This window comes from Carassius carassius, chromosome 22, assembly GCF_963082965.1.
Source record: "Carassius carassius chromosome 22, fCarCar2.1, whole genome shotgun sequence".
NCBI lineage: Eukaryota > Metazoa > Chordata > Actinopteri > Cypriniformes > Cyprinidae > Carassius > Carassius carassius.
In genome coordinates, this window is record NC_081776.1 from 13,358,157 (window position 1) to 13,377,246 (window position 19,090).

At 47.0% G+C, this 19,090-nt stretch overlaps 1 protein-coding gene across 2 annotated transcripts in view; it reads left to right on the plus strand.

Moving 5' to 3' along the window:
* The first annotated feature begins 6,850 nt into the window (after nt 1–6,850).
* LOC132099010 (Schwann cell myelin protein-like) overlaps nt 6,851–19,090 on the plus strand; it is a 33,357-nt gene continuing 21,117 nt past the window's right edge. Inside the window, exons 1-5 of one of the 2 annotated variants that reach the window (XM_059505370.1) lie at nt 6,851–6,977; nt 8,126–8,203; nt 8,316–8,678; nt 8,772–9,089; nt 9,174–9,437. In XM_059505370.1, coding sequence (XP_059361353.1) covers nt 8,152–8,203; nt 8,316–8,678; nt 8,772–9,089; nt 9,174–9,437 — 997 coding nt within the window. In that variant the 5' untranslated portion in view covers nt 6,851–6,977; nt 8,126–8,151. Of the gene's footprint in view, nt 6,978–8,101; nt 8,204–8,315; nt 8,679–8,771; nt 9,090–9,173; nt 9,438–19,090 lie in introns of both variants that reach the window. The other variant, XM_059505371.1, reaches the window with a different exon arrangement.

Here is a 19,090-nt window from a genome sequence, read left to right on the forward strand (position 1 = left end):
CTCCCCTACTCATCCTCTGTCTGTACAATGTCTTTTCATACGTATCGAAGTTTGAAAGTGCTGATTGCACAGATTTTCAGTGAATTTACAAAAAAAGGACCTGTTGCGTAAGTAACAATTGTAAAATATGTTGAAGGTTGTATTTTTTGTCTTTTATCTCAGTATTACTCTCAGTGTTGTATAAGGGGTTCCCTTTCAGTCGGTCACTCTCGACGCCACGTCGGTGACCGACGAATATGGGATATCGCTTCGATAGACCAATCTACTTCGAGTGTAAACTAAACGAGCCAATGCACATTGGCATGCAATTATTGCATCCAGCTGCCGCTGATCACTGCGTGAGTATAAGAGGGCAGCAGGTGCAATGCATACCAGCTTTTCGCTTCGGAGCCGAGCGTTAGTATTGCTCTGCTCAACTGTGTCTGCTGTGAACTACGAGTTCAGCACGCTCTCGGAAGCTTCGTGTGTTGGCGAGACGGCGCTTCAGCGGCGGTCGTTCCTGTGTCGAGTGGATTGCACACTTCAGGCTGCATTACCCCTGTCGTGTTGCAAACGGTCAATTCCCCTGTGCGCCTCAGCACTAGAAGAGCATTTCCTAAAGAGCAAATTTCTCTAAAAGAGCTTCACGGGTGCGTCTTTGTAAAGACGACGGATCGTCCTTGTAAGGATGCCGTTTCACCCGTGCGTTTCTGGGTGCGGTCGTTACCTGGCAACGGGTGATGGTCACGATCGCTGCCTCACGTGTCTGGGCGTCGAGCACGCTGAGGTGGCTTTCGTGGATGAGTCATGTTCTCACTGCGGGAATATGACCATCTCGGAGCTGCGAACCAGGCTCCGCTACCTTCAGGGGGGCGGAGTCCCGCTGCCGCGGCCGCGATCTGGGGCTCGTTCTGGCGGCCGACAGACGAGAACCACTTCCGGCAGTAGCGCGGATGGTTTGAGGGTCACAGTGGTGGCAAACCCCGCAGGGAACCAACCCCAGTGCCTTTCTTTCCGGAAGTGCATGACGAGCTCACCAGGTCGTGGATGGCACCTTTTACTGCCAGAAACCGGCCGGTGGGCTCCTCCTCCCTCACCACCCTCGATGGCGGTGCAGCGAAGGGGTATTCGGGAATCCCGTCGGTGGAGCGGGCGGTAGCGATGCAATTGTGTCCTAAGTCCGCCTCCTCCTGGCGTGGAGACCCGGTGCTTCCTTCCCGGGCCTGTAGGCACTCGTCTGGTCTGACCAGCAGTGCCTATACGGCTTGCGGGGAAGCTGCTTCCGCCTTACACGCCATGGCGTTACTGCAGGTGCACCAGGCTAAGGCACTGAAGGACCTGCACGAGGGTGCTCATGACCCGGAAGTTCTAAAGGAGCTCCGAACCGCCACTGACCTCGCGCTCCGAGCGACGAAGGTCACCGCGAGTTCCCTGGGTCGTGCGATGTCCACATTAGTGGTCCAGGAGCGCCATCTCTGGCTGGTTCTGGCAGACATGAGGGACACCGACAAGGTCCGGTTTCTCAATGTCCCTGTGTCCCAGACCGGCCTCTTTGGCGACGCAGTCGAGAACTTGGCCCAGCAAGTCTCTGCTGCCCAGAAGCAGACTGAGGGGATCCGACACGTCCTGCCCTGGCGGGCAGCTGCTGCCTCTACCCGCCCGCCGGCCGCAGTGCCCCAGCCTGCTCGTCGCCAAGGGCAGCCCCCTGCATCCGCCCCCGCTCACGCGCCGCATCTGCAGCAGCCTCCAAGTGGTGCCGTGGAGCTGGGCGCAGGCAGGCTGCCCCTCCCGTCCCGGCCCCCGTCAAACTTGGCGGTGAGCAGAAGAGCAAGAGGCCCCGGGACGGGTGACCCGGAGAGAGGTAGCTGCTTTCTGGGGGATGGTGAAGGCACCTCTCCCTCCCCTGGAGGAGGGCCAGGCGGAGAATCTGGAAATCTCGACAGGAGAGCAGTTTTCTTCCTCTCTGGGTCCCAGGAGGGCACGGAGAGTTGCGGACGGCCAAGCTCCGGACCTCACTCATCCTCCTCCTTCGCCAGATGGCAGCAGCGGGCGGTTCGAGAGCGTCAACAAAGGCCCTACTCACGCACCCTCTGCCAACCCGTGGAACCAGGTGAGCCCTGCACCCCACACTCGCACCACACTCCGGCCTGCTCACAAGCCGCCCGAGTTGGGTCCCTGTGTTCCACCTCGCTGCCCCACTGCGGGTACGGCTGTGGTTCCGCTGGTCCCGCTTGTACGGTTTTTAGGCACCTGGTCAGCGCTACCCAGCCCGTCTCGCTGGCTTCTGCGAACCATCAGCCTCGGCTATGCGATTCAGATCGCCTGGCTCCCCCCCAAGCTCTGTGGTGTCCGCTCCACTACAGTGAAAGCGTCCGATGCCCCTGCCCCTGTCCTGCGGGAAGGGATCGCAGTCCTACTGGCGAAGGACGCGATAGAGCCGGTCCCTCCAGCCGATATGAGGATGGGGTTTTACAGCCCGTTCTTCATTGTACCCAAGAAAGGCGGTGGGTTACGACCGATCTTGGATCTGCGAGTTTTGAATCGGGCCCTCGATCGGCTACCATTCAAAATGTTGACACAGAAACGCATTTTCGGATGCGTCCGTCCCCAAGATGGGTTTGCAGCGATCGACCTGAAGGACGTGTACTTTCATTTGTCCGTCCTTCCGCGCCACAGACCTTTTCTGCGGTTTGCGTTCGAAGGACTGGCATATCAGTACAAGGTCCTGCCCTGCAGGCTGTCCCGGTCTCCCCGTGTCTTTACGAAAGTCACGGAGGCAGTTCTCGTTCCTCTCAGAGAGCAGGGTGTTCGCATTCTCGACTACTTAGACGATTGGCTGATACTAGCACAGTATCGAGATCAGTTGTGCGAGCACAGGGATGTGGTGCTCCGGCACCTGAGCCTGTTGGGCCTTCAGGTCAGCTCGGAAAAGAGCAAACTCCCGTGGAGGATCTCTTTTCTCGATATGGAGTTGGATTCGGTCGAACAGACAGCACGCCTCACAGAGGAACGTGCGCGGTCGGTGCTAGCCTGCTTGAATACGTTCAAGAGCAGGACAGCGGTCCCACTGAAACTCTTTCAGAGGCTCCGGGGGCATATGGCGGCCGTGGCGGCACTTACACCGCTCAGCCTATTACATATGAGACCGCTCCAGCACTGGCTTTATGGCCGAGTCCTGAGGTGGGCGTGGAAGCGCGGCACTCACCGGGTCCAAGTTACACCGGCCTGTCGCCAAACCCTCACTCCGTGGTCAGATCTTGCAATTCTTCGGGCAGGGGTGCCCCTAGAGCAGATCTCCAGGCATGCTGTGGTTTACACGGATGCCTCCACCACCGACTGGGGGGCCATGTACAACGGGCATGCAGTCTCAGGGGTTTGGACAGGCCCGCAGCTGCAGTGGCACATCAATTGCCTAGAGTTGCTAGCAGTACACCTTGCCTTGAACCGTCTCAAAGGTCTCTTGTGAGGCAAGCATGTGCTGGTCCGAACGGACAACACTGCGACCGTTGCGTACATCAACTGACAAGGTGGTCTGCGCTTCCGTCGCATGTCGCAACTCGCTCGCCACCTCCTCCTTTGGAGTCAGAAGGTTCTGAGGTCACTTCGTGCCGTTCACATTCCAGGCCTGCTCAGTCGTACAGCCGACGAGCTGTCTCGAGCAATGCTCCCGGGAGAATGGCGACTCCATCCCCTGCGGTCCAGCTGATTTGGAGATGGTTCGGAGCCGCTCAGGTAGACCTGTTTGCTTCTCCAGAGACCTCTCACTGCCAGTTGTTCTACTCCCTGACCGAGGGAACTCCCGGCACGGACGCTCTGGCACACAGCTGGCCTCGGGACCTACGCAAGTAGGCGTTTCCCCCAGTGAGCCTTCTCGCACAGACACTGTGCAGAGTCCGGGAGGACAAGGAGCAAGTCTTGCTAGTAGCGCCGTATTGGCCCATGTGGACCTGGTTCCCCGAACTAGTGCTCCTTGCGACAGCCCCTCCTTGGCCAATTCCTCTGACGAAGGATCTACTGACTCAGAGACGGGGCACCATCTGGCACCCACGTCCAGACCTCTGGAAACTCCATGTCTGGTCCCTGGACGGGACGCGGAGGTTCTAGGTGACCTACCCCAAGAGGTAGTGAACACCATCACTTCGGCAAGAGCACCGTCTACGAGACACGCTTACGCCTTGAAGTGGAACCTGTTCGTTGAGTGGTGTTCTTCTGGTCGAGAAGACCCCCGAAGATGCCCGATTGCGTTCGTGCTATCCTTTCTGCAGCAAGGGTTGGAGCGAAGGCTGTCTCCCTCCACCCTCAAAGTCCAGGTTGCCGCTATTGCTGCGTACCATGACCCCGTGAATGGGAAGTCTCTGGGTAAGCATGACCTCATCGTCAGGTTCCTTAGAGGGGCCAGGAGGTTAAATCCTTCCCGCCCCCCCTGTATACCCTCTTGGGACCTGTCTCTAGTGCTTAAATCACTACAGCAGGGCCCTTTCGAGCCTTTGCATTCAGTTGAGCTAAAGTTTCTTTCATTGAAAACTCTGCTCCTGCTTGCTTGCACTGGCCTCCATCAAGAGGGTAGGGGACCTGCATGCATTTTCGGTCGACGATTCGTGCCTACAGTTTGGGCCGGCTGACTCCCAGGTAATCCTGAGGCCCCGGCCTGGCTACGTGCCCAAGGTTCCCACAACACCCTTCAAAGACCAAGTGGTGAACCTGCAAGCGCTGCCCCTGGAGGAGGCAGACCCAGCCCTGGCTTTGCTTTGTCCCGTCCGAGCATTAAGGTGCTACGTAGACCGGACACAAAGCTTCAGGACCTCAGACCAGCTCTTTGTCTGTTACGGAGGCCGGCAGAAGGGGAGTGCCGTCTCTAAGCAGAGGATGGCCCACTGGATTGTGGATGCCATAACCCTGGCTTATCAGGCTCAGGATGTGCCCTGCCCGTTCAGGTTGCGAGCTCACTCAACTAGAAGTGTTGCATCCTCCTGGGCGCTGGCTCGTGGCGCCTCGCTGACAGATATTTGTAGAGCTGCGGGCTGGGCGACCCATAACACGTTCGCTAGGTTCTATAGCCTTCGTGTAGAGCCGGTATCCTCCTGTGTTCTCACCTCAAACGGGTAGTGGCACTGAGAGGCCCCGGTTAGTGTCGGCTTGCTTAAATCACTCCAGAGTGTCCGTATTGTAGACCCTGTTGAGATCCTCCATCACCCTAAGCAGCTGGACGCAGCGGAACGTCCGGCGCCAGACCTTCATGATGAATCTGTGAGAACCATGGAAGGATGGGTTCCATATTGAGACCTAAGCGGTACTCATATGTGTATAGTCCACGGTATAGCCTTAGAGCCCGTGTTTCCCCGGCAGACTTCTGCCTTCCCAAGAGGGTTCTAATCACCTCAAATTTCTCCGTATACTCCTAAACGGATGCTATATGTGTATTTGCCTCCGAGACCTCCTTCAGGAAGGATGGGGCTTCCGCAGCATCCCGGCTCCAAGCGGACCGGGTACGTTTTCCCAGTGTTATCCAATCTCACCCAGTGAGGTAGTGCTTTGACAATGGTGAGTTGAGCTACTTGTTCTGAGCCCCGGCCTACACCTAATAGGGGCGCAGGCGGCTCACACAGGGCACTGGAAGGGGCAGCACCCATGGCGCTTTGATAGGGATCCCATATTCGTCGGTCACCGACGTGGCGTCGAGAGTGACCGACTGAAAGGGAACGTCTCGGTTACGTATGGTAACCCTCGTTCCCTGAAGGAGGGAACGGAGACGCCACGTCCCGTCGCCTTGGTTGCTGTACCGCCGCTGAGCTGCCGGGTCCCCGGCTCGGCTCCTCAGCGAAAAACTGGTATGCATTGCACCTGCTGCCCTCTTATACTCACGCAGTGATCAGCGGCAGCTGGATGCAATAATTGCATGCCAATGTGCATTGGCTCGTTTAGTTTACACTCGAAGTAGATTGGTCTATCGAAGCGATATCCCATATTCGTCGGTCACCGACGTGGCGTCTCCGTTCCCTCCTTCAGGGAACGAGGGTTACCATACGTAACCGAGACGTTTTATGCATAAAAGTAACTCTAGAATGTGATAAAACAGTGTTTAAAATAGCTGGTCATATATAAAAATTCTCATGACTGCAGAAAAATGTTTATTCAGTATACACATTATCCCATCGACCATAAAACACACATTTTTATGGGGTATTTTCTTTATGGGAACAATTTGCTCTATAAAAAAAAAAAAAAAAAAAAAACCTTTTTACAGCAGAAAGCTTCCATAGAGGACTTTTTTCCTTTTAGAGATAATCAACCTGAAAGTAAGGAGAAAATCTTTTGTAAATGGATTCCTTTTGGCCCAATCTGGTGGCGTTTGATTATATATTTTTTCTTACAAGTTCATTAATTTTACATCTTGCATGTTTCTTCTTATTCTGATCTTTTTCTTTCAGGTTGAAAATTTCCATTAAATTAAAAATCTAAGTGTTACAACTTTGATAGTACTAATGCACTGCTCTGGTGCTTCATCTTTTGACCAGTAGAGCAGCATTATGAGCACATTATGTAGGCCTCTGCTCGTATAACATGGTTGAATTTTAAGTGATTCAGGTTTTTAATTCATTGATAATATATATATATATATATATATATATATATATATATATATATATATATATATAAAAAAACCTGTGCACTACATCTAAAGTTTTCTGAAGCCATATTATAGCTTTGTGTAAGCAACAGACTGAAATGATATTGAATGTAGAAAATTATGTAAGTTTTATAGTTTTTGAAGCAAAAGACTTTCCAGATATTCAGTTAAAGACTTTGCACAGAAGGCATGTTCATACTGATCCAGGAAGTACTGGTGTGATGTGATGAAAAAGGGAAGTTATAATAGATCTGATACAGTCAGAATCAGTTTCTGCAGCAGAGCTTCAGTCCGTCTCTAATCAGCAGCAGGCGTTACAGCTGGAAACTTGGGATCTAAACAGGAGATTTTACTCTCTGCCCCCAGGAAGGTCAGATTCTTTTTGCTTTTTTCCTTCCATCACATTAAACCAACATTAATAGACTTATTGAATATTAATAGAGGCTTTCATATCTAACATATTTAACTTATATTTTTAAAACAAATACAGGACATAATATGCTTTATCCAAGTAATGATAATCATTATTACCAATACACTATTTAAATATATATATATTATTCTATTTATGCATCATTTTCAATAGATAAAGCAAAATTTCCACATATCATTTAAATATTCATTTCCAAATTCATTGCACTGTTTATTAATCTTGATTGCATGAAACAAGCAATTTCATGAAGCAACTAATAAAAAAAGTAATGCAGAGAATAGTTAGATGATTTAAATGGTTAAACATATGGATTAAGTATCCTGAACTATTAAAGTGAATATAATTATTAACATTTATGTTTAATGAACCAACTTTTAAGGGTCTAAAATAAGAATTCACAGAGAAAAAAAAACTGCAATGCTTTCACACATGTGCTATACATGCTAAGTATTACTTTCAGAAAGGACTTTAATTAATTGTAGGGAAATAAACCAAAAGTAACGCAATGTTTTAAATCAACAATACATTTTGATGTAAAATATAAAATGTTACTTTTTCTTCTTCCTGAGGTATCATCTTTGGCACATATTTGTGAAAAACTATTGCATCTTTTTTTTTTCTTTGAAAGCAAAGGTGAGTTTTATGTTGTCACTGCTCTCAAACTCAAAGAAAAGTCTCTTAACCCATTTGTGCCCAAATTTTTTTGTATACGTCAACAATAAAAACTTATTAGTAATATGAAAATTACATTTCTTTGGGAGGGTTTGCCTTTGCCATTCTTCCTGGAAGTAGGGGTAGGAAGTTGACAGCCTCATGTGACAGGAAGGAAGTGGATACCTTATTTATTTTCTTGAAATCCTTTATTTGGTTGTTTACTTGCTTGTCATTGAGAAATATAACATGGATAACATCTAGAAAAATACTTACAAAAGGAAAATGACAACTATGAACTGTGGTAACTATAGTTGCCGGTGGGCTTAAATGGGTTAATCACAAAAAGTGAGAGAGGAATGAGGGTGGCTGAGTTTATCAGTGTTACAGGTTTCTTCCTTTTTTTTTAGGTTCAATTTTCTTTTGACCTATAGGTTGATGTTCCTCATTGAATGAAGGGATGGACATCTGGACAGCAGAGAAAATAATTCTTCTTGGTTTTCTGTTGAAAGGTAGTATATTTCTGTTCATGAACTAAATTTAAGAAGAACATTTCCAATCCTTTTCTTGATATTAATATATTTTTTAATTATTTCTTACATGTTTGCATTATGTGTGTTGTAGCTGTTTGCTGTAGAAATTTCAATATCAGTCTGCCACAGAACATTCAAGCTCTCAGTGGATCCTGTGTGATCATAAAGTGCAGATTTGAGATTCAGGAACAATATGACAAAGACCTCACTGAAAGTGCTACAGGACTGTGGCTCAAAGATGGAGAGAATAAGAATGAGTATCTAGTGTTTCACTCCACAGATCACAAACCTAATCACTTTAATGGGACAATAACTGGAAAGCTACATGAGGGGAACTGCACCACTATCTTCTATAATGTTAGTTCAAGGCACATTGGTAGATATTACTTCAGGATTGAAAGTGCTGGTTTGAAATATGTCTACAATCTAAATACCTCCACTATAAATGTGTTAGGTGAGTGATTTGAGGTTTTTATTTATAAACAAAACTGTTAAATGAGTGTTTTAAAAGTTGTCGTCGGTCGTCATTGTTGTTTTACTTTTTCAGACTCTCCCCCCAAACCTACAGTGCATCTGTATGTGGATCAGAAGGAGGTGCAGGATCAGGAGGAGGTGTTGGAGGGGAGCTCTGTGAGTCTGCGCTGCTCTGCTGGGACTCTCTGCTCCTCTCCTCCACCAACTCTCACATGGAGCTCCACTCCCAGAATCCCCCTCAGAGAGAGCAGCAGACGAGAGGAGCTCATCTCTGATCTGAACTTCACTGCTACTCACCGTCAGCACAGAGTCACTTTCACCTGCACTATAACCTACCAGCTACAGGACCAGAACAAAACAGCACAGGACAACATTACAGTACATGTTCAGGGTAAGTGAGGTTTTGAGATGCTTTTTAGTTTTTAATCATATTATTGTGATTTTTATTGTGAGACCCTGAATTATTTTCCTTCAGATTCACCTAAAAACACATCAGTGTCCGTGCTTCCCTCCAGCTCTGTGTTGGAGGGAAGTTCAGTGACTGTGACCTGCAGCAGTGAAGCAAACCCAGCAGTGAACTACACCTGGTCCAGAGAGAGTGAAGGACAGATGAAGCAGCTGCAGACTGGAGACACTCTTACCTTCGATATGATCGACCTGAAACACAGAGGCTGGTACTACTGTACAGCGCACAACCAACATGGCACCCAAAACTCATCAGTGATGCTGGACATCCAGTGTGAGTATTACATAACAGACAATTTTACCTTGTAGCATTTATTAGCACCTTAATGTAAATTATAAAATGAACAGTTATGACACTGTTTTCATGATGACATTGTATTATGATGCAATAATAGACCAATTCAGAGTAGACGTCACAATTACATCATTTGCAGCTGCGTGCGACGCTGGGAATAAGTGAAGGAAAATGGGTAAAGCCATGGAATAAGAGAGAAAAAAAAAATATATATATATATATATATATATATATATATATATATATATATTTGTGCCTTTTGATGTCAAGATCGGAATGCAAATAAGTTTTATAGAATACTGTCGTCAAAGACGTCATTTGAAGCTAAACGCTGACGTTTAAATGGACATATTTTGGATGAAAACTGCTATGATTACTTTTAAAGCATACACTGTAAAACATTTATTGTCAAATTAACAGTAACTTACTGGCAACAGTTATCCAATAGTTGGTGTATTTCATTCAACAGTTATATTTATGTAGCAAATAATTAATATAATTAATATATTAATTATTATATTAATATAATAAAAATATAATTAATTTATAATTGCTAATTAAAATCAGTGAACAATTCATGCAACAATTAATAGTTAAAATACAAACTTACACAACACAGTAGAACAAAGAAAGAAGTTGAACAAAGAAAGAAGGTGAGGATGAAGGCCTGGTGAGGAGGGCTGGTGTCATGTGGAAAAAGTTGCACTTCTGATAATCCTGCAAGAAATGATAAGCACAAATCCATCTTTGAGACCAAACATACAACTAATCATCAAAAACCTCACATTATCAACACCTTTAAATGATGGGCAAAAGCTTGTGCATAGGGCCCTGCAGCAATATTAATATTTTTAATTCAAAAGTAAAAATATAATATACATTTTGGTGGATAATTGCAATCACAAAACAAACAAAAAAACATTTGTAGATCATCCAGGTAAACACACAGTATTAAGAATCAATGGTTCACAAACTTTTGAACAGGGTCATTCTTAATAAATTCAGCTATATTTTTTGTCTTGTGGACTTAAAAGGATGTAAACATCTATTAATTATCTATTTTCAGTAAGATTTACTAAATATAACATTTCTGCTATTTTCTTTTACATATGAATCATGCCCAACAGATACCTGTTTCTGGCAAATGTCTCCATCCACATTCATCCATCATAAACCTACTCCACACCTGCTCCGCGGGGTAATAAAGGCCTTCTTATGCAATAAAATTGTAAAAATATCTAGCTTCCATCAAACCGCCTTTAACTTACAAAGTAAGTGCAAAACTCTCGCAGTTCAAAAAGCTTACCCTATGTCCTACACCTTCCCTGTTTAACTTATGGGGAAAAAATGTGATGCCAGTTCCGTTTTTTTAAATAACTTGAATACATAAGGCTGTCTGGCAAAAGCTACATATTTTACTTCATAACTTATTTCAATATGGATTTTTTTTTACACAAATGCATCACTTTGCTTCAGAAGGCCATTATTAACCCCACAAGAGCTGTGTGGAGTACGTTTTTGATGGATGGATGTGGATAGAAGCAGTTTCATCAGCTTCATACTTGGTATCACTCACCACCATTATAAAATTTGGATTTGTCAGGATATTAATTAATACATGTATATCTCCGACTGGGTTTACTTTCATTTGAAAGTGAACTAATCCTTTAAAAGTACTTGTTTTACTTGTTTAACTTGTTTAAAGGAATGTTACAATTATAATTTAAAAAAAGATATAAATTCTGTGAGTTATACAAAGCATATTTGTTAAATAAAAACTGTGAAGGGCATAGAATTAGATTTTTAAAAAGACTTCTCATTTTTTCACAAACATTTGGTTATTTCTGGCCTTTTCAAAATTTTTCGAAATACAAATTCAGACACAAATAATTCTGAAATTACGGTACTACAGATATTGGCTCCATTGCACACCAATATTATTACTCTTACCTTAACGATTCTGCCACAGTCGTATTGTGCAAACTCCCTAAAGAAAGATGCAACTTTTGGTTTTAAGGCTGTGTTTTTCCTCCTAACAATCCTCGCACTCATTCTGCTCACCTGGAACTCAGAATTGCATTTCAAATTTTCAGGATTTATCCTGACAAGAAACCTGTAAATACAAAAAAATAAAAGAAAAAGGATATGTGATCACAATATGTAGCATCATCTCTAATAAGTCATGTTACAATAAGGGATACGCTTTAAACATTCATTTTATGCAAAAGCCCATTGCTATTACTAATGGAAATTAATTTGTAACAAAAGTGCATGAATGAAGTGAATGAATCTAATAACATCGCTCCCGACTGGTGTTGAAGGCTTGGTTCACCCCAACATTTTAATAATGTAGTTTATTACTCCCCCTCTTGTCGTTCGACACACGTGAGACCTTCGTTCATCTTCGGAACACAAATTAAGATATATTTTTTAAATCCGATGGCTCAGTGAGGCCTCTATAGACAGCAATGTCATTGAACGTTGAACTCAAATCTTTTGTTTCGAATCAGTGATCCAGAGCGATCCAGAGCGCATTTTGACCATAGACTGTATAAAAACAGATTTTGACCCAAGTATAGGTCTGAAAACATTTTGACACGCGATTCAAATCACTGATTCGAAACAAAAGATTTGAAGCATTGTTTTGACTAAATATTCAAAATATCACTAAATATTGCTGAAAAGTCGTTATTTTGTTTTTAAGGCACACAAAATTTTTTCTCGTCACTCTATAATATTAAGATTGAACCACTGAACTCACATGAACTGTTTTAAATATGTTTTTAATACCTTTAGTTTATGGATCTTGAGAAGTTCAGTCTTCCCCTTGGAATTATAAGGTTCTATCTGACATTTTTGTCAAAATTGAGTTATTCCCATATTGTTATTCTGTGACAACTTATTTACATTATCTGATAGATTTTTTTATGTTGTATACATTATGAGATTTTTATTTAAAAAACAATAAGGTTCTATCTACACAGTCGAATGGAATGCAAAAACTTTGAAGCTCAATATCTCAAAACTACTCGGAATGCAGATAGAACCTTATAATTCAAAGGTGACGCAGTGCTGTCTATAGAGCCCTCACTGAGCCATTGGATTTAATAAAAAATAACTTAATATGTGTTCCGAAGATGATATAATAGAACCTGACTGTGAGTGCTGGTCTTGGAGCACCGCAGCCCTGCAGAGTTCAGCTCCAGCTCTAATTAAAACCCGTCTGTCTGTAGCTTTCTAGTAACCCTTCAGAGACCTTGATGAGCTTGTTCAGGTGTGTTTGATTAGGGTTGAAGCAAAACTCTGCAGGGCTGCAGCTCTCCAGGACCGGCACTCACTAACGTTACCCCTGTTATTGAACATCAGTTCTTCTAAACTAACATTTACGCTATTACTGTCATTACAAAATTAAGTTTTTTTACTTAAAAGATATTTATGGAGAACTTTAGAGACAGAGTCACGAGGCGAAGGCACCCGTTGATCAGAGAACTGAAAGAGTTCTTCACAAAATGGCAGTTTGTGGTTGTTTTTCGTGGGCATTTCGTATTACTGTATTTAAATGTACAGTAACATGCCGCAGACTACACTGAAAGAGTACTGTACACAGTTTATACACTAGTAAAATGTTGGGTAGAGAGAAAACCTTGAATATCGAAATTGCGGTCAGCTATTCTAAACTAACATTACATCTATTAGCTAGAATTAGCTAGAATGTCTGTATGCATGAAAATATTAATATTTATTACTAACCAGATGAAGCATGTTTCCAGGTCGCAGAGAAGACACAATGTTTCCGATATTACAGGACAAAACTCTTTCAAATGCCTTCTTTTGCAACCCCAACTGACAGAAATTAAGAGTGTTAATGCATAGCACCTAGTCCTAATTTTTTTTTTTATGTAGGAATAGCATGTGTGGAATTCTGCGTGATGTTTTTCGCGGTCAGTTTGCACTGCTGTATTTTGATTTACAGTAATTGATAATTTCCCAGAATGCATTGAAAATCTACAGTAACATACTATCAACCGTGTAGACAGCACTCAACTGTTGAGAATACAATATAATACTGCGAAAACAACCAAATCTACAGTAAAACACTGTACAAAGCTTATAAAGCAAGAAACTGTTGAGATCAACAGTATAATACTGTATAAACAACAGAAATCATTTACAGTGTACATTTGATTTAAACAATAGTTCTACATAATATCCACATTTGCTGTTCAATGATGTATTGCAGTGGTTCCCAACCTTTTTCAACTCATGGCCCACACAACCAAACACATATGTTTGCGCGGCCCACTGCAGAAAAAATTTATTGACCCCGCTATTGTTGGGTTAATAACTTAGTACTCTGGATTGTTAACTGTATTTATTTAATGAACTAGGGCTGTGCGATATAAAAAAAAAAAAAAAAATTTTTTTTAAACTATCGCGATTTATTTGATCAAATTTGCTATTTCGATTTTAATCACAATTTTGACACACACAGATATGCTTTACAGTCATGAACGCATTCAGGAAAAATTTGAAACATATTTCCAAAAGAAAACGTACTTGGTTACTAAATGTAACCTCGGTTCTCTCTAGAAGAACGAACGAGTACTGCGTCTTAGCTAAGACGCTACGGGAAAAGTCTCTTTTCACGAAATACTGAAGCAAAAAATTATCCTTAATTTTGTATTTTTGTAAAGCGCATTTGCAGCAGTACACAGCCATAGGCGAGGCGGCTCGTTCGCTCATTGGCTTGTTCTGCGGCAACTGCACAGCCTATCGAGCGCGGGCTGATGCAACATCAGACCAATAAGGGCGCTTCGCGCCCTTCTTGCCACTTCCCGCCGAAACAGGTGTGGCCCAACCTATAAAAGGAGCTCGAAAAGGCTGACTCACCTGATTTATTTCATCGCCGAAGCGAACCAGAGTGAATCGTGCCCACGGCAGAGAACGCAGTACTCGTTCGATCTTCTAGAGAGAACCGAGGTTACGTTTAGTAACCGAGTACGTTCTCTTACGAGAGCTCTCTCGTACTGCGTCTTAGCTAAGATGCTACGGGAACCCAATGCAAAACGCCGTGCGCGCAGGGATCACACACCAATAAACCTGAAGCAACGCCCAGGATTTACAGTGCACAGTCACCTGAGGGACTCACAGAGAGTCCAGGACAGAAAAGGGGGAAAGCCCTCCGTCCCATATCTAACAGCATCCGTAGATGCGGCAATATGACCTCACACAGCCGAGGCAAAGCCTGACCAATGTGGCAATGCGGGTCTTACGCAATACTGCCCATATAACAGTCGGCAGCGCATAGCGCTCATGAACTCAGAATTCCCCTCAGGGCCCTGATTCGACTATACCGACAGCAGCCTTGCTTGCAAGGCGGGAACCTCCAGGTAATAGAACACGATAAATGTAGACGGCGAGTCCCAACCTGCCGCCATACATATATCCTGCAAGGAGATCCCAGTAGACCACGCCCACGATGAGGCGACGCCTCTTGTGGAGTGTGCTTTGACGCCCAACGGGCACTGAAGGCCCCTGGAAGCGTAAGCTAACGCTATGGCGTCAACTATCCATCTGGATAGAGTCTGTCTCGAAACAGCCATTCCCTTGGAATGTCCACCGAATGAGACAAACAGCTGCTCCGTCTGCCGAAAGGCAGCAGAGCGAGACACATAAGCTCTTAAAACCCTGACAGGGCAAAGAAGACTCGAGTCTCTATCTTCTCCTGACACCGGCAGGGCAGACAGGGCAATAACCTGAGCCCGAAACGGCGTGTTGAGGGATTTCGGCACATAACCGTGCCTAGGTTTGAGTATGACCCTTGAGACATTAGGCCCAAACTCCAAGCACGACTGGCTCACCGAGAGCGCGTGCAAATCACCCACACGCTTCACCGAAGTGAGAGCCAACAAGAATACTGTCTTGAACGACAGATGCTGAAGGCTAACCGATTGGATAGGCTCAAAAGGGGGACCCTTCATGGCCTCCAAAACCACCGCGAGGTCCCACATAGGGACTGACGGAGGTCTGGGAGGATTCAGCCTCCTAGCTCCTCTGAGGAACCGGATGACCAAATCATTCCTTCCTATTGACTGACCGAGCGCTGTTTCAGAAAACGCTGCGATGGCCGCCACATAAACTTTGAGCGTGGATGGGGCTCTGCCCTTATCCAACAGCTCCTGTAGGAAGGAGAGAACCTCCGTCACCTCACAACTAAGGGGTGAATATCCTCGAGCTGTGCACCAGCTGGAGAACACCGACCATTTCGAGGCATACAGACGTCGTGTTGACGGAGCTCTAGCCTGAGTGATGGTATTCAGCACTCCCACTGCGAGATCAGCGGGTAACCATTCAGCGCCCACACATGGAGGGACCACAACTCCGGTTGAGGGTGCCAAATCGAGCCCCTGGCCTGCGAGAGGAGGTCCCTCCTCAACGGTACTGGCCACGGGGCGTCATCTGCTAACTGCATCAAATCTGGGAACCATGGTTGGTTCTTCCAAAGAGGTGCTACAAGCAGTATTGAACATCTCATTTCTCTCACCCGTTCTATTACCTGCGGAAGGAGGGAGACGGGAGGGAAAGCATAAAGCGGGCAGCACGGCCATTCCCATGACAGTGCGCTTTCGTTCTTGGAAAAGAACGCAGGGCAGTGAGCATTTTCGTGGGACGCGAAGAGGTCCACCTCCGCCCTGCCAAATCTCTCCCACAACAGCCGGACTGTTTGCGGGTGTAGAGACCATTCGCCCGCAGGAACATTGCCTCTGGACAGCCTGACTGGACCCAGATTCTGTAGCCCAGGCACATGCACTGCCCTCAGCGAACGCACGTCGCGCTGAGCCCAAACCAGGAGGCGTTCCGCTAGCCTGTACAGGTTTCAGGACCCGAGACCGCCCTGGCGATTTATGTAGGACACCACAGACATGTTGCCCGAACGGACTAAGACGTGGTGATCCTTGATTTGGGGACAAAAGCGCATCAGCGCGTTCTCCACTGCCAGCATTTCCAGACAGTTGATATGATGGAGCTTTTCCCGTTCTGACCATAGGCCAAAGGACGGTCTGCCCGCGAGCAGCGCTCCCCATCCCGAAGTGGAGGCGTCCGTCGACACCATCTTCACATTCGGGGAAGTCCCCAGGCTTACATCTGATCGGTACCAGCCGTTCGCTGTCCAAGGTGCCAGAGCTGTGACACAGCTCTGATTGACCTTGAGATGCAGCCGGCCAGACGCCCACGCTCTGCGTGGCACCCGCGTCTTCAGCCAGAACTGCAAGGGGCGCATGCCGAGCATGCCCAGCTGCAGAGCCGGAGATGCTGAGGCCATGAGGCCCAGCACCTTCTGACAGTGTTTGAGCGACACGGTCGCGCCGCAGCGGAAAGAACTCGCTGCGCGCTGAATGCCCATCACACGCTGTGGTGACAGCCGCGCCATCATGGAACACGAGTTCAAAACTATACCCAGAAACAGAATCGTCTGACTGGGGTTCAACGAACTCTTCGCCCAATTGACACTGAGGCCGAGCTTCTCGAGGTGATCGAGTAAAACGGCCCTGTGGTCCACGAGCTCCGCTCGTGATCGGGCCAGAACCAGTCAGTCGTCCAAACAATCCAGCACTCGCATGCCTCTGAGTCTGAGAGGAGCGAGCGCTGCATCTATGCACCTCGTAAACGTACGAGGAGCCACAGAGGACTGTAAACTGGTATGCCTGGCCCTCGAAGGCGAATCTCAAATATCGCCTGTGGTTTGACGCTATCTGTATTTGAAAATACGCGTCCCTCAGATCTATTGACATGAACCAGTCCCCTCTGCGAATCTGCGCGAGGAGTTTCCTGGTCGTAAGCATTTTGAAACTGCGTTTCATCAATGCCTTGTTCAGCTGTCTTAGATCCAGTATGGGCCTGAGACCCCCGTCTCTCTTGGGCACCAGAAAGTATCTGCTGTACAGCCCCCCCTCGCTTTGAGCTTGAGCCTTTGCTCAACAGTTTTGATATTTCGGCCCGAAGTATGTGTGCTACTTCTGTTTTGACCGTAGTTTCGACGCGCGCTGAAAAGTGCGGAGGGCGTCGAAAAAAACTGTAGCGAGTAGCCTCTCTTTAAAATGCCTAGCATCCAATCTGAAACCCCTGGAAGCGCTGACCATGCATTTGTATGAATGGTTAAGGGCTGGATGCGAAGCGCGCTCCGTTGACCGGGCAACGGCGGCGCTCGGGTGTGCTGCGCATTTGAGGCGGGGAGCGCGCTGATCACAGCGGGCAGATCGCTCCTCCTCGACCCCGCCCCGACGCTAACGACTGGGGGAAGGCTGAGCAGGTCCCGTGGGACTCGATATGTCTGTGAGTAACTGTGGGCTGCATATGTGCACATTTACCACTTTCAACTCGCTGTCTGCCTGTGCAGAGCGTACGTGCACGGGCCTCGTTTTTACAGAAGCCACGCGCCGTATGTGACATAGTGTATGTGGGCACTGGGGAGTGGGCACGTTTACTATGCGGCGCGCTCGGCCGATCTGTGTCGATCTTATGTGCGCGAGCCCTGTGTGCAAGACTGTGCTTACATGTGGAGATGGGCACTGAGGAGTGGGCATCGTCACTGCATTTATAGCACCATCGGCCGTGGCCGGACGAGCGTGCATGGGTTTTGTTTTTACAGAAACCACATGACGCGTGTGACATAGTAATTGTGGGCACTGAGGGGTGGGCACGCTTACTATGCAGTGTGCGCGATTGACTTGAGTCGCTTTTATGGGCGCAGGCTCTGTGTGCAGGGCTGTGCTTACATGTGGAGATGGGCACTGAGGAGTGGGCATCGTCACTACATTTATAGCACCATCGGCCGTGGCCGGACGAACGTGCACGGGTTTCGTTTTTACAGAAACCACGCGCCGTATGTGACATAGTGTATGTGGGCACTGGGGAGTGGGCACGTTTACTATGCGGCGCGCTCGCCTGATCTGTGTCGATCTTATGCGCGCGAGCCCTGTGTGCAGGGCTGTGCTTACATGTGGAGATGGGCACTGAGGAGTGGGCATCGTCACTGCATTTATAGCACCATCGGCCGTGGCCGGACGAGCGTGCATGGGTTTTGTTTTTACAGAAACCACATGACGCGTGTGACATAGTAATTGTGGGCACTGAGGGGTGGGCACGCTTACTATGCAGTGTGCGCGATCGACTTGAGTCGCTTTTATGGGGCAGGCCCTGTGTGCAGGGCTGTGCTTACATGTGGAGATGGGCACTGAGGAGTGGGCATCGTCACTACATTTATAGCACCATCGGCCATGGCCGGGACACCAGAAATTACACCTATTTCGGGAAATATCTGGGTAGCCGTGATAATGATTTTTGTGTGCAGGCAAGCGGGCAACCGTACAGGCTTGCGCATTGCAAAAGACGCTGAAACAGTCACAATCTCTGGAACTGAAACAGCGGCGCGCTTAGGTGAGAGCCCGGCCACAGCGGAACTCGTACACCGGCGCTTCGATGAAGCAGCCATCGTATGTAGTGCCGACGCAGCGTCATGCAGCATGCATAGATGGCTTTCCTAGGATGGCTTCGGGGCTCCCGGCCTCACCGTAATCCTCTGCCGCGGTCCCCGCGGCGCGGGGCGACGGCCGGTAGAGCGAGAACGGGGG